Raw genomic sequence first — 14726 nt, 5'->3', positions numbered from 1 at the left:
AGACACGCCTAACTGATTTTTCCTGTTGCGCCGTGCAAAATACTAATATTAACTTCTAATTAAAGTAAGTGACCAATAAAAACACAGGAAAGATCATGAAAACTGTATGCACCATCCAAACTGTTCGTGTTGCTGAAACGTATCTGACGATAACTCAGCAAGGACAGAGCTTTCACGAAGAGTGATCAGGTTTAGAAAAGGTGAGATGTTCAGACCTGTTTAAAGCTTAGTTATACAGAGCATTTTAAAATGAAAAAGCTACACTATACCACAACAGCTTCCTTCAGTCTACAACGCAACTCTATTTATCGGTTTTTGACCGCAAGTTATTTCTTCTGTACGGACTGACTTCAAACGTACTATTTTCCATGGTTTAGGATATTAGGTGAGATTTCTTTTCATATGTAAACCGCAGAATCTCAAGAGAACAGGCACTCGTTCTTTGAGTAAGTCTTAGAACAAACCATAGGGTATTTGTACAACTAGAAAAGAAGAAAATATAACGGAACATAGACTCGATTAACAGCGAGAGAATTCAAATTGAAACTAAGAAAGAGATTGAAAAAGAAAAGAAAAAAAAACACAAGCGCACACAACGAAACAATGTGAACAGGCGTTTTACCATAACTATGCGACAAAATTCATGCTTAGCGACTGACATTGGAAAGTATAAATAAATCAGAAGAGGGAAAAATGAAAAAGACATCGATGTCAATTCATTTTTAATATATTAACTTCGGTTCTTTCTTCAGCACTTTCTCAGTGTAGATTTTATATTTTTATCCGGCGACGAGATGTTTAGAAAAAAGCTGATGACCACGTGCATTTTGTATGAACATTGTGTGGATTAGTACTGCGGCATAGCTGGAATCATAGCCTCTGTGATTCGGATAAAATAGCCCCATGTAGATGACATCGTTTCTTGACTCTTTAAGTTTAATGGCAATATAGTCTTATAACGAACATAGGCGGCGAAGTAGACCCTTTTTTTATCATTATGGACTTTTAAGATCCAACGACGCGACGACGACGAGAACGTCGATTAAAAAGTAGATTTGCGTTCTTTCAGTCTTTATAGCGATTATTCCTACCCACTTACTTTGTCAAATGTAGGCGAACCCTTCTGAGGCTGAATTTCAAGTGACCATATCCAAGCTCAGAAAGGGAAATAAAATTTGTCGTTGCTTGTTTACGTCCTCCATAAAACGCGAAATTAGGCATTTTCACGTCGAGGTCGAGTAAAAACAGGAAAGAAATGTACAAAAAAGCGTGATGCCCGTGCAAAGTTGTTTCTTTTGCTTATTAAACCGTTTGATCTTAAAGTCCCTATTACCTTGCACGTAACACGCTCACCCTCACAAACCTTTATCTTGGCAGTCTCATCGTCGTTGGATAGATTCTCGGAAATGAGGCGCCTTGCTGGGTGGTATTTCGCCGCGCTATGGATTTCCTGGCTGAGCTGTTCAAGTACCTCCGAGTTAGACCCTACCCAACAACACCAAGCAACTGTCGCCATGGAGACAGCCCAACAGGCAATTGAAATAGCACACGAGGAAATGAAAACATCAATTGAACTCATCAAAGACCTTAGGGAGAGGTCCAAGGAGGCAACAGCAGCAGAACTACTGACGAAGCAGACTAAACTCTCCAAGTACGCTTCCATGGTTGGTAAGGCTCTCCGTGCTGTACAAGCTGCGGCAACAATCGCTAATTTTGCGTTCACGTTTTTCATGCCAAGTGACCTGGATGTCATTACAAGCTTAATAAATGAACGCTTTAAAGAGGTAAATGCCAAACTCGATCGCCTTGGCAAGAAACTCGATGAAATGGAGACATCAATCAAGGCAAACAGCGCATTTAATAACTTTCTGTCTACATGGATTACTTGGGAGAATGCGATCAAGAATGGGGGAAAGAAACTGAAGGATATTCGCAGAGCTATGGGCACTAAAACCAGAAGAATAGAACAAGTAAAACTGGCTGAAGAATTCGTGAATTATTACGAAAATAACAATTTAGATGGCAACGTCCTTAACATGTACAGATTCGCAGCTCTTCCAGAAGGCATAACCGGCCATAACCTCTTTGATTTGTTCATTGATGAATACGGCTGCGACATAACAAAATTGTCGGAGCTAACGTTTTTCATCAAAAACATAATGATCAGCGCTTCCCAGCAGACACTGACATACCACTACTTTAAGGGTGACGCACAGCGGGCCAATCAAGGATTCCAAGAGGTTATGGGGTACTTTTTCAAGATTCGCAGAGAGTTTGATAACAGGGTTTGGGAATGCAAAAAAGACTCTGTTAAAAACGCTGAGAAAAAGCCAACAAAATTTTGAAGGAGATGAAAGAAAAAAATCAGCCACACGAAATCATCGTTGACGCTATATTTGATGAACTAAAAACACAGCATTCTTGGTACACCTGGGCTGTAGCAGCTGTCAAAAAGGATCGTCCCCATTTTGCTGAACTTCATTGGCGTGGTCAAGCGAAATTTAAGTTAGACAGCGCTGATCCAGAGTACTACGTTGTCTACCAAGACGCCCAGGATCCTCCTAACACCTGTTCGAGCATCCCGCAAATAGGGAATTTATTGGTTTTCAAAGGGTGCGACGGATGCAATCACAATTACATCTACGCAGATGAAAACATCTTGTCTCATAAGACATGCTCAAGACATGAATTGGTAAAAATGGTTCCCGTTGAAGATTTGTGCGAGGAAGCGACATCGCAAGAGCCGTCGTATCGTTCGTGCATTTCAGACTTAAAAAGACAAATCAACGAGTGGGACTTCATTTCATCTACGGTAGATTACTCCGTCAAAAACAAGCACAATTGTGGGTCAGACAAGTGTCAAGGTCACGGTCATTGCTTGGTGATACCATCTACACAAACACACCAATGCATTTGCCGCCCATACTTTGAAGGTGAATCTTGTGAAGTCCCCGCTGACTTTAATGACGACATTGAAAGAATGTTAGCCGATCTGAGGCGGTCGTTTAATATTATGAATGGCGTTCCCACTGCTGTGGACGTATTCTTTTCGGTCAGATCTTTGTCTCGGAACTTAGACGAAGTGGTGAAGAAGATCCAGGATTCCAAGGGTTATACGAACAAAATCGTACAGCACTCACAAGTTATTTACAACATCGAAGACATTGTAGATCTCTACGCAAAACTGCAGACGAACGACGTAACTTTCAATCAATTTGGGCAAGACGTCAACAGGTATTTGCAAACTATCACTACCAGTTTTCAACTAAGGAACAGACTGAAGAAAATGATCCTTGGTCAAGGAATTTTAGACAGCCCAGGCAAAGATATTTATAATTCTTATAAACGGGACTACTTCAATGATAATGGCGGCGCTGGCTGCTCGCCGGGATACAATGAAGCAGTCAAGAGCTTCAGAGACAAGTTGGCCTATTTGGACCAAGCACTCGGTGAAGCTCTGTTGCTCCACAAAAAATGGCTAATGGAAACTAAAGGGACAACTGGATCTCTCCGAGCCAAGTACAAGAAAGAAGCCATGTTCATCCACAACACCTTCAAAGGTCGTCAACGAATCTACAGCCGATACTGGAAGTCTTACAGCTGTGGTAATTTAACAGTTGATGGTGCAAATATTAATTGCAAGGACGAACTAACTTTTGAAGGGATGACACTGACGGTAAAATGCGACAAGCAAAGACAAGCAACAAATGGAACAGTGACTTGCAAAAAGGATGGGGACATCTTGAAATGGGACTCTCAACCAAGATGTATATTTGTTTGGAATACATGGGGTTCATGGGGTCAATGTTCCAAAACTTGCGACTGCGGGACGAGGCAACGCGAAAGGTCTTGTATGGGAACAAACAATACCAACGACTGCGTAAGAGATCAGGGCGGAGTGGATCATGAAACTGAATCCTGTAATACACAAAAATGTTGTTCTGCCCAATACGACAAGTTTGATTGTTCCAACAGCAAATGCATCTCAGCATCTTGGAAATGTGACGGAGATAACGACTGTGGAAACAGCCACGACGAAAACAAAGCCCAATGCCCACACTATATTCGTTCAGGCGATATAGTGGCCCTGAAGGCAACGAAAAAATCTACTCTATGGTTGGGTTGTTGGGGAATCTGCAGGTTGACAAATTGCCCCGGGTATAATCAAGATTTGAGTTCATCCGTATGGAATAGTTGTAATGACAATCTTTTCAGGGTCTATTTGATTGACCACCAGGATGAGAAACCGGTTAAATATGGTGATCAGATACGTCTCGAGAGATTAGGTTTGAATCGCCATGTAAACTGTTGGGGCAGTGGTAACGGATGTGAACTAAGGGAGACCTGCATCGGCAACAGCTGGTGGGACCACAACATGAACTGTCGCGGAGCCGTCTTCTGGATATATTCAACGGATAGCAGTCGCCATGGCAACCAATGTTCATCCAACACTCAAACCAACTGTCGCGGAAAACCCTTACAGCAAGGAGACGAAGTATATCTGCGGTACTCGATTAACGGCAACGTTGCGTGGTGGCTCAGTCATTACGGCGATGGAATCACTACTCAAACCTGTCCTGGTCTTGAAATCACAACGCACGAAAGTGATGGCTGCAGCTCAGAAGGCTGGACCATTTATCATAAATAGTAAGCTGGGAAAGTTGATATAAAATAAACTACCGGATGTGACTTTCTTTTTGACAAAATCAAAATTAGTATATCATTAGATTCAAATGTTTACTCTCTTCTAAGATCACGTGCTCGACACGTGTTCATGTGATTTCCAACTGATTATGTATTTACCACTAAGAAAGGATTCGACAACTATTGTAATGCTTAACACATCTCTGAGCCTGAATAAACCACGGTGAGCAACACGAGTGTCAAGTTGACTGCGATACCCTGAGACCCCTTGTTCGAAATTCCTGGGGCTCGTTCATTGAAAGTCCCGATAATTAACGGGCCGGAGAGCTGTTGTTGTTTTCATTCAGGATCTAGGTATAGTAAAGTGTAGTTTTGAGATAACATAATAAAACTGTTACTTGACAAACCAAAATGGACAGGTGTGCTAGCTAGGAACCATGCTATTGTTTTTTCGATTTTGATTTAAATATGAAGTTTGTATCCGTTCGGTCATCCAAGGGCAACTTGAGTCTTTTCAAAATTACAAGGGCTTCGGTGTTATTTTCTCAAAAATTTTAGATGCAATTTAAAGTTTTTCGAAAGGGATAATTTTTCTGATTTCTCGCTCCAGTGCAACCAAAAAATTTAGGTCTCCTTTTTCAAAGAAAAATAGCTTAAAGCGAAAAATTTAAAACATCAGAAGATTGCAGGGAATTTATTAGATAAGCTTCGAAAATTGTACATGAATGGAACGGCTATCTAGAAATTCTTAGCCGTACTCAAGCTATAGAAAATTCAAGGCAATTTTTGCTTCTCAGAAGCTATATTCTACAGAAAACAGTCGTTGGGTGCCCCTGTTACAAGTGGAATTTACGAGTACAGCTCTTGCTTTTACAGCCTGAAAACAATAGCCACAATGTAAATAACACTTGTCAAAGTTTTATATGAAATAACCTTAGTATTAAACCTAAGAAAGGATTTCACTTACAACGTATACACACCCCCAGAGGGGGTGGGATACTCCCTATCATGGCCTATACGGGGACTGGCTCCGCCCAAAAGGGGTACGTTTTTCAGAATTCAGGTATGTGAAAGGGAAGAGTTTTCACGTAAGGGTACGAAAATTTGTAATATCTCGGTTTGTAAAAAAACACAAAAGGGCTAACAGATGTATTTCTCGGCTTTGAAAAAGTCGAGAAAACCTTCTTGTTTTCTGATTTGTTCATAAGAGACAGTGTATTTACAGCAGTTAAAAGGGATGCAAAGTTCTACAGTAAGTATATGAAAGGGGTGCCATTTGTCAATTACAAGGTATACGAAAGGGGTACCTTTCTTTAAAAATAGTGACTAAAACTCGGGTAAGGGGTTGAACTTTGGGGCAGAACCGTCCCATAAGAATGCCTTGAATATGTTGAGTACATCCCGCTCCCTCACAGGATATGCACCAGTCATTCAATTTGAGACACTTTGGATGACCCCATTAAAAAAAGAAACATATTGAGCTACAAATCCTAGCATAGATGATGATACTGACATAAAAAAACACTAAAAAATACTTGCACATGGCAACTATAGTTTCCACAGCACCAAATAACACATCCCAAAGCACATGGAAATAAAGCGCAGAAACATCAAAAAAACTGTCAATATTAATTCATTGACAACAATTTTCCATGGTTTATACACTTATCCAGCATAGAAATGACATCAAAATTAATGATCAAAACTTCACTTGTGGTTTCAATTGAACATTTTGACATCATTCCTATGGCAGATAAGAGTACCGAACATGGAAAGCTATTCTTGATTTGTTTAATACCTTCAGGTTACACAATGCCAATGCCAAAATCACACCGACTAAAACACAAATCAGTAACGTGCTTCCATTTCTGTTTCTTCGGATCATACAATTCAACACCTGTTAGTGTCACAGGAGGGGAGTACTCTTCACTCGCTGTCCGCCCACCAAATACATACAAAAGTCCACTGCTGACTGCTAATGACAAACCTGCTCTTGGTTTTTCCATGGGAATCACCTCTGTCCACTGGTTTCTTTGAAGATCAAACTGTTCTACACTGGATAGTGTTCCTTCCAGTTCATTACAGCCGCCTGTTAGTAATTATTATTGAAAATGTAAATTAGTATAGGTAATAGCATGATTTGTAGTGATATTTGGCATAAATACCACAAGTGATATTTCGAAATTGTTATACATAATTTCTCGAGCCGTTAGGCAAGTGAAATTAGAGACAATTTTGAAATATCACGAGTGGTATTTATGCCAAATATCACGTACAAATCATGCTATTATTTGTTTATACTACTACCCGCAAAAGGTTTGTAATTTTCACATGTAGGTATTTCAAATTAAGCTGAAATACCAGTGCTGTAAGCCAATCAAATTGCAGTAATTTTTCATGTAGTAGTATAAAACCATAAATTTTGGCTGCTATTAGCATTCAAGGTCAAAATAAAACCAGAATAGAGCTATGTTAAATTTTTGGCTTATTCGTAAATGTAAAAATACTCAAAAACAAGTACCATGCCAACCTTGTTCCCAGGTTCTCTCTCCTACCTTTCTCTCTCTCTCCGTAGGAATGGTTAGGAGAGAACCCTGGGAAGGAGGCTGGTAGCATGTATTAATGTACTCAGTGACCATGTCATTATTCTTTTGGAGCTCTCCTGCATACACAGCGTAAGCAGTGGAGCACCATGTCTTAGAACAATTATTGGCTATCTATGCATCCAAGAAATTGTATCTGCCCCTTTATGTTAACAGATGTGAAATGTCTTACTTACTAATCTTAAAAGTCTAAGGCATATGTAAAATGTTAAACTTGATATTCAACACCCATGTTGTGACCAGTTTCAAAATAGGGTATCTGCTGACCAGTGTCAAATGACTGTATTGCAGGCTCAGGTGTACAACTCATCGAGGTGTAACATGGTTTTTCACAGTTTTCTTCTGACAAGTTATGGTATTCAATTGATCACAGGCTCAGAAAACTTTACTTCAAAAAGACATTTGTTACAAGTTCTCACTTGGCTTTTGGCCTTGACTATTCTTGTCACAAGAACTGCTGACCGTTTGGACAGTACCATGGATCAAGAGCTCTGGATGGGACCAGGACAGCATGCAACTGTAGTAGCTTCAAATTTTTGTTAACCAAGGTAAAAGTGATTGTTTCAAATAATAATATTTCTGACGCTGAACAGAAAGCTGGAATGATGTGTTTTACAGACTTCTTGCTTCAGGCTCTAGCAAGAGGTCTAGATCTGTGGCACTGGCCAAAAGGATCACAGCCTATTACAGGGAAGTTTCGATCTTTTCCTCACCTACAGCATACAGGCTGCCTTCCAAGACTGTCAGTCCAAGGTATGCTCTCTTGTGATGCATGTCAGGTAGTCTCATCCAAGTTTCACTGACAGGGTTGTAACACTCGCACACTTTGAGTTCTTCCCCTAATTCACTTAACCCTCCTGTGATTTTAGGACAAAAAGCACCAGCTAAAAATAACTTCCGCATTGAATATTTATGATACACATTAAACCTGTAGTCGACAAAGTGTCATGTCAAAACAGGCCAAGCAACATGTTGAGCATTCTTAATACATTAGTGAAAACAAAGATACTGTAGGTTTTAAAATTTCTAGGCAGAGATCACCAGAGAGCATAAAATCATAAAAGCAGCAGCTTGTTGAATGATGGCAGTCAATTTGTTACACTGTACATGTGTTGAATGAGCTTTCTACTCATTTATAATGCTCAACATTTTGTTAAGCAATAGCCTACAGTACAGTGCTGTTAGTGACCTAGCTCTCTGATTCTTAGTTTGTAATTTACTTAAAGGAGCTGTGTCATGCAGTTTACATGAATATTTCTTCAAACAACACAAGCAATTTTTTTACCAAGAAGAGTAAGTTTCATATTGAACAACATCTCTTTTAGTATAAGAGGGAGAGTAAGGAGAGTTATATTAATGCACTTTAAAGGGTTACCCTTTCAAGCTCCCTTTGTCAAACACACCACATAACAAGAATGAAATTTTAAGGGTTCATGTTCCCTCACAAATGCCTGCACTGTAAGCTAATTGGGCAATAGGGTTAAAAAAGGTTGAACCCTGTGTTATGGTGGATTTCACTGTCACGCAATTTTCAAGTGCAAATGCAAGTAAATGTTACGGGTGTAAGTAAAATAGAAGCAGTGTATGAAAGGCTGTGCATAAACACAAAAGTTGAGCAAGGTTCAACTTCAATGTTTATGTGTGACCTTCCATGGATTGCCTCTTTCTTATTACACATGTGCACATGAAAATTAAGCAACAGAGGAAATCCACTCTTATTCATAGAAAAGGTGACCTACCTACTGTATATATCAGTCCATTCATTTCTGTAACTCCAAGATGAAACCTCTTTGTTTCTACCTTTCCAACTACTTCCCAATGATCAAGGTCTGGATCATACCTCTCAATATCCTCTGCAATCTCAGCCCCAACCCAGCCACCAATCACAAACAAGAAGTCTTCAACAACACATACTCCACATGCCACACGCGGAGCTGTCAAAGGAGCAACAAGTGACCAAGATCTAGAAGCAGGGTCATAGCATTCCACAGTATCATAAATAAGAGAGTCATTCTCTCCCCCAATGGCATAAATTAACCCCCCAGCAGAAGCTACTGCATGTCCACTGCGAGCAAAGCTCATCTGTGGTGTCGAAAAACTGTCACAGGTTTGTGAAAAGGAATCAAACTTCTCAACAGTCGAAAGCGATGACGTGTCACTCCACCTTCCACCTACTCGACGACTGTACCCTCCTATGATATAAAAACACTTTCTTGAAGCATGCCTTGGTTGTGTATGTGCTTTCTGTAGCCCATGTCCTAAGGCTTGGTAACTTCTATATCCATCAAGAATTCCCCTTAACATCCTCTGAATACTTGCACTTTCACAGGTGAGAAGGTACTTTTCAAGGAATTTTGGAGAGATAAGCGGGAGTCTTATGCGTTCAAGGATTTGCCCTAGTGACTCACGCCCTCGAGAAATGTCATGTAACACCCAACGCATAGCAGCCTCAAAGACTTGTTCCTCAGATTCAATTTTAAGTTCTTCTGATTCTAGAAGTTGAAATAATGCTTTTTTGGTGAGTTGCACAAACTCCTCCTGTTTTGAAACTTCGACAAAGTTCCTGTGAATAAAGCCCAGCGCCGATTTGGACAACGAAGTACACGAATGGGTGTCGGAAAACATGTAAATGCCCACACAATTTGACGGATCTAGTTCACGTTTCAAGAAGTCACAGCACATAACCTCAATATCGTCTACTTGAAGCATCTTCGATGCGGGTAAAAGCTGTTGAACATTACCTTCGTTCACAACAACTTTTCCGGTGTAGATAAAATCAAGAACAGTGCTGAAAACTTCTGCATTTATGCCGTGAATTTCTACATGATCCAAATGGCTTTCTGCCAGACCACTTGTAAACATGACTTGAAAATATGGACTGGCGGCTGACAGTATAATTCGATGAACTGGAAATTCCTTTCCTCCAACCTTTAGAGTCGCATCACACATTAAACCTCGCTTTTTCAACAAATTTAGCTTATTCAGTAACTTGAATGAGTGTTCCTTAGCGAAAGATTGCTTATCAATTTTCCGTACTGCTCGATCCTCCATCTTTGTTGTGGTCAGCGGTAAAGTTTACGGGCTCAAAAAAATCATGTTGTGCGTTTTCACATTACGTCATGGCGACCATATCTGTGTCCCAAAACAATGAAACGGCGGCCATGTTGGTGTCCCAAACCAGTCCTGTGGGAGTTGTACTCTTATGCAAACGCTTACTTTTGTTCCAATAAATTTGCATAGATGCTGGCCACGTGAGTGAAAACACAGAATTGGGAGACGGGGTGGGAGGATGCTGATGTGAGAAAAAATGTCTCCCAGTACAGTAAGCCATTCAGTGAACCTGAACAGTACTAAGGAAAGTGAGAAAACAGCTGAGGTCTAAGGAATGAGTGCAGAAATTCTAAACTGACATCACTACCCATATTAATGTGTAGCATGTGTAGTGCTCCTGACTGATTATCTTGCCTCGAGGCATTAAATTTCTTTAACCAATCAGAATCACTACGTAGGGTAGTGACACATCATCAGTATAATATTTTTGCACTCGTTCCGCAGATGCCATTTCACAGAGGAAATGAATGGTGGCGGCATTGCAAAATGTCCTCCGTTTTCTCAGGCTAGTAGTAGCCTGTGTACGGACACCCCCTCCCCGCAGAAAAATTCTCTCCCGATATTTCCTGAGAGGAGGGGGGCATCTGTATATAGGCTAGCTAGTAGTCCATCAGTGCAGTTGATGGACTTGGGGTCAGCATTTTATCCACATACTTCAACCACCATATCAAATTATTTAGGCTTTCAGTTAGGAAAAGACTGAATGTTTTTAATTTGATAAACCCAAGAAATTGGTGAAGTGAAGTGGCTGTGCATATCTTTTTATGAATCCAATAAACCAAAAAACAGGAACTGTGCCGAATACTGTTGACCAAAATTAATTTTATTTCTATCCTTGAATACATAAACTCTTTATCATGTAACAAAAATTCAAAAGAGAGTATTCTTACTATCTACAACAGGCAGGGACAAAACTTGAGCATGGATCAACTCATTTACATGCCTTCCGTTAACAGTCAGTAGTAACCAATGTATTCTCTCACATGTATGAGAGTTGATCTTGTTCAAGTGTTGTGCTGGCTGCATTCTTATGATATATCAGTATTAACTACGGCTGAAATTCTTGTAAGCCAATTAAATCTTACATTAGATATAGTGACACTCCCTAACACAGTCTCATTCTGCAGGCACCATGATGTTGTACCATGGAAAAAGCATAGCTTTGGCTGAGAAATGAAAAGCCAAAGAAGGCCAGGGGGGCTTACTCATCCAGACCACAAGATAAAAAGTGGGGCGACTCTCAAAAAAATTTCCTTGGCCCTTCAGGCCTCAGTTTGGCCAAAATATAAGATGGGATCCTGTTCCCTTCCCTAGACCCTGCAACTACAATAAATTAGTATCACAAAATTTATCAGTGAATTACAATAGAGTACTTCAAAGAGAGAGCAGAAAGAGTAGTAGGAAGAAATATGTCTCTTCTAATTCTCGCATCCTTTTAGCTTGTCCTTAGACTGTTCGAAGTTCCCCATTTTTCTGTCTGTTTGGCAGGGGTAATCAACACTAGGTTTGGGAGGCTGCTACGTTGATCTCTTATGGTGGGAGAAAACTGAGAAAAAGAACAATTTCCCATGGGGTTCAGGGATGGGCGAGTGCACTTGCAAATCCCCTACCACACCCCTACAGTATTTGGCAATCAACCCCAACCATCCAACGGGAAATTGGATTGTGTAAAAAGTCTGATTTATTCGCTTTGCTTTTTCAACCAGCAAGGGTGTCTAATAGTAGACAGACCAGTGCTCTGCTCCAAAAGGGCCTTGTCAGTGCACTAAACCTGTGAAATCAAGGAAGCCTGGGAAATGATTTTTATGGAAAAAAACTGAGATTTCCTAGTCTCCTCCACACGCAAAAGTAAGGTGCCAGGAGCTACTGGGCAATGCTATTGTTCAGACCTGCATAGTTAGAGTACAGCCCTTTGGTAAAATGTCTAATATTATAACTAATTCTACAGTACAGTAATGGCTTCTTCTCTGTGTTGCCATCAGTATTGAAGATCTAGTGATAAGATGGTCCGATACTTTGTTTACAATAGTAAATTAATAATATTTTCAACTGATGGTCACATATCATCATCCTTGACTTTGACCATTATTGGCAGTGACCTCAGGTTTCAGGGCCAGAATAATGTCTTTGGCACTAGGTCGATCTGCTGGATTTTCTGATGTACAACAACAAAACAACTGAATAACAGGACTCATGATGCAATCTGCAGCCTGGAATTTAGCAGGAAGAGGTGGCCTTGTTCCCAACGCTGCCAAGTACTCCTCTGTGTCACAAGAACCATCATCTTCCTCATCTGTGCTTAGCCCTGTGTCACCTTCTTCATCACTTTCTATGAGAAAGACAAAATTTATACCTCAGCAGTGCACATGTGGACTGCTTTGAAACTATAAAAAGCAGGGCTCTCTAAAAGCTCCAGCAACTGGCAAAAATCACTGTCTAGTTGTCACAGAAGAGCTGACTACTCACAGTGAATGTCTTTTTTGAGAGGGATTTTTTTTTTGACCACAGAAGCAGTGTGTTAAAGATTATAGCATAAAAACGAGAAAAGCACTGTATTAACTATTTATTCGAATAAGCGCCCAACCTCGAATTAGCGCCCACCCCCTCCTCCTCCCAATCAAACTCAAATAAGCACTCAGCCCCACCCCACCCACTTGAGTGAATAAATTCTAATAAGAGACTTCCCCGAGGATGGAGTTTCTTCAGAGTATTTTACAGAAACCTTGCTTTGTTACTTCTTCGCGTTTTGTTATTAGCATTTATTGTTTTGTTGCAAAATAAACATACTTCACTCGCTGAAAATGGTGAAAATTTAATAAGCACCCAGCCTCAAATAAGTGCCCACTCTCAAGGTCCAAAACTTTAATAAGCGCCCAGGGCGGTTAATCGAATAAATACGGTAAAACTCATCACCAATAGATGAGCTTGGGCGTTGGTGCCTTCAAAGTTGGTGGAGCCGGGCAATGTGCTAGCATGAGGAGGAGGTATCCATGGCAACCCTGCGAGCGGCCCCCACCAGGCACCGTCACACTGAACAATTCAGTGGAATACTTACCGACTAAATACTTACCTAGCCCACACCAAGAGGGAGGGAGGGATGGGAAAAACCAAAGCACAAACTGGCACGCAAACAGCCGGCAATCGAAACAACACTTTGCGAAGAACTGCAAGCAAGCAACTGCGTATATAAGTCACGAGGTGCCCCTGCTAGAGACATCGGGCCACCCCTAATATAGCTGGGGAAACAGCTGACCAGCATTGCTTCGAGGTTAACTTTGCCTAAATTACATTTAGCCACATTAAATAAAGATCAGTGATACCATTATGGCTAGTCACTTGTGATGCACTTTTCAGGGCCTGCAAATTAAATTTTCTTAAATGAGGACCCCAGACTCCCAGTTTTCCCATGCATGAGAGGACCCCCAAAGGAAAGGAAAGGGACACCCCTCCCCACCCACCCAACAGACCCAACTCTGAAGCCTGTCAATCTGATCTATTGCCCCCTACATAGGTTTTCTGGATTTATTATTTTTCTGTTTAGAAGGCACAAAAAAAAGTTAATAAAATTCACTTATTCTGTACCTGCCAATAAGTCCACGTGAGGAACATTTAAAGCAAGCATCTCCCAGATCAAGAGACCATAAGCAAAAATATCAGCTTTGTCAGAGATGACCCCTCCTTTGAGAGCCTCTTTACATTTCCATGGCTCTGTACCAATATATCTATCACAGGGGTTTTTCAAACCACTCAGATCATCCTTAAGCCTTAGTGCGACTCCAAAATCACAAAGTTTCACTGCTTCGAAGTCACCACGGATCAAAACATTTCCACTTTTAATATCACCATGCAAGATCTTTTTGTCGTTATGCAGATAACTCAGGGCGTTAGCAATAGCCCAGGAGACTTTCAGGATCTCTTCGTAGGTGAAATCTTCTTCTAAAAATGCTTTTTCCTCGATGATATCTTCCAGCGCTTTCTCACAGTCTTCCATCGCAAGACAAAGCTCTCCATCTATGCTCCCAGATATGGCACGAAATCCCACGATATTAGGATGGCTTAGTTGTTTCAAAATGCTCGCTTCTAGCGCCAATCGCTCACTTATTCCGGATCTCGCTTTCTTGTTGACCTTTTTGACGGCCCAAGGGGATCGCATACTGCTTTCGTTAGAGTCTCGGTTGAGTCTGTAAACTGAAACTCCAGTTCCACAGCCAAGACGTGTCATAAACGGAGATGGAGGAATCACGAAAGGAGAGGCCTTGTATGGCGATATTTCGCTTTCCACGAGTAATCGGCTCGCACTTCTTTGACCTGCTGGCGTAGAGAAGTTACTCATGATGTTCAAAAATGTTCAAAATACGACAGCCTTCT

General features: G+C 40.8%; 3 protein-coding genes across 3 annotated transcripts; 1 reads left to right on the top strand and 2 right to left on the bottom strand.

Moving 5' to 3' along the window:
- The first annotated feature begins 1406 nt into the window (after positions 1–1406).
- On the top strand, positions 1407–4648 carry LOC140921860 (SE-cephalotoxin-like). Its single transcript, XM_073371859.1, is given in 2 exon segments — positions 1407–2325; positions 2328–4648. Coding segments are annotated over 2 exon segments (3240 nt in total).
- A 1708-nt stretch (positions 4649–6356) lies between these two features.
- LOC140921378 (actin-binding protein IPP-like) lies at positions 6357–10296 on the bottom strand. Its single transcript, XM_073371379.1, has 3 exons — positions 8987–10296; positions 7961–8104; positions 6357–6733 (listed from the first exon to the last, which is right to left on the bottom strand). Exons 1-3 carry the CDS (start codon positions 10194–10196, stop codon positions 6450–6452), a joined length of 1638 nt encoding a protein of 545 aa, XP_073227480.1. The 5' UTR covers positions 10197–10296; the 3' UTR covers positions 6357–6449.
- Positions 10297–11221: 925 nt separating this feature from the next.
- LOC140921320 (lymphokine-activated killer T-cell-originated protein kinase-like) lies at positions 11222–14709 on the bottom strand. Its single transcript, XM_073371317.1, has 2 exons — positions 13941–14709; positions 11222–12687 (listed from the first exon to the last, which is right to left on the bottom strand). Exons 1-2 carry the CDS (start codon positions 14689–14691, stop codon positions 12425–12427), a joined length of 1014 nt encoding a protein of 337 aa, XP_073227418.1. The 5' UTR covers positions 14692–14709; the 3' UTR covers positions 11222–12424.
- Between the last annotated feature and the right edge of the window lie 17 nt (positions 14710–14726).

The sequence above is a fragment of the Porites lutea genome, chromosome 12, assembly GCF_958299795.1.
Source record: "Porites lutea chromosome 12, jaPorLute2.1, whole genome shotgun sequence".
NCBI classification, from domain to species: Eukaryota; Metazoa; Cnidaria; class Anthozoa; order Scleractinia; family Poritidae; genus Porites; species Porites lutea.
Note: the sequence above shows the minus strand (reverse complement) of the source record. Positions and strands in the feature narration are given on the sequence as shown.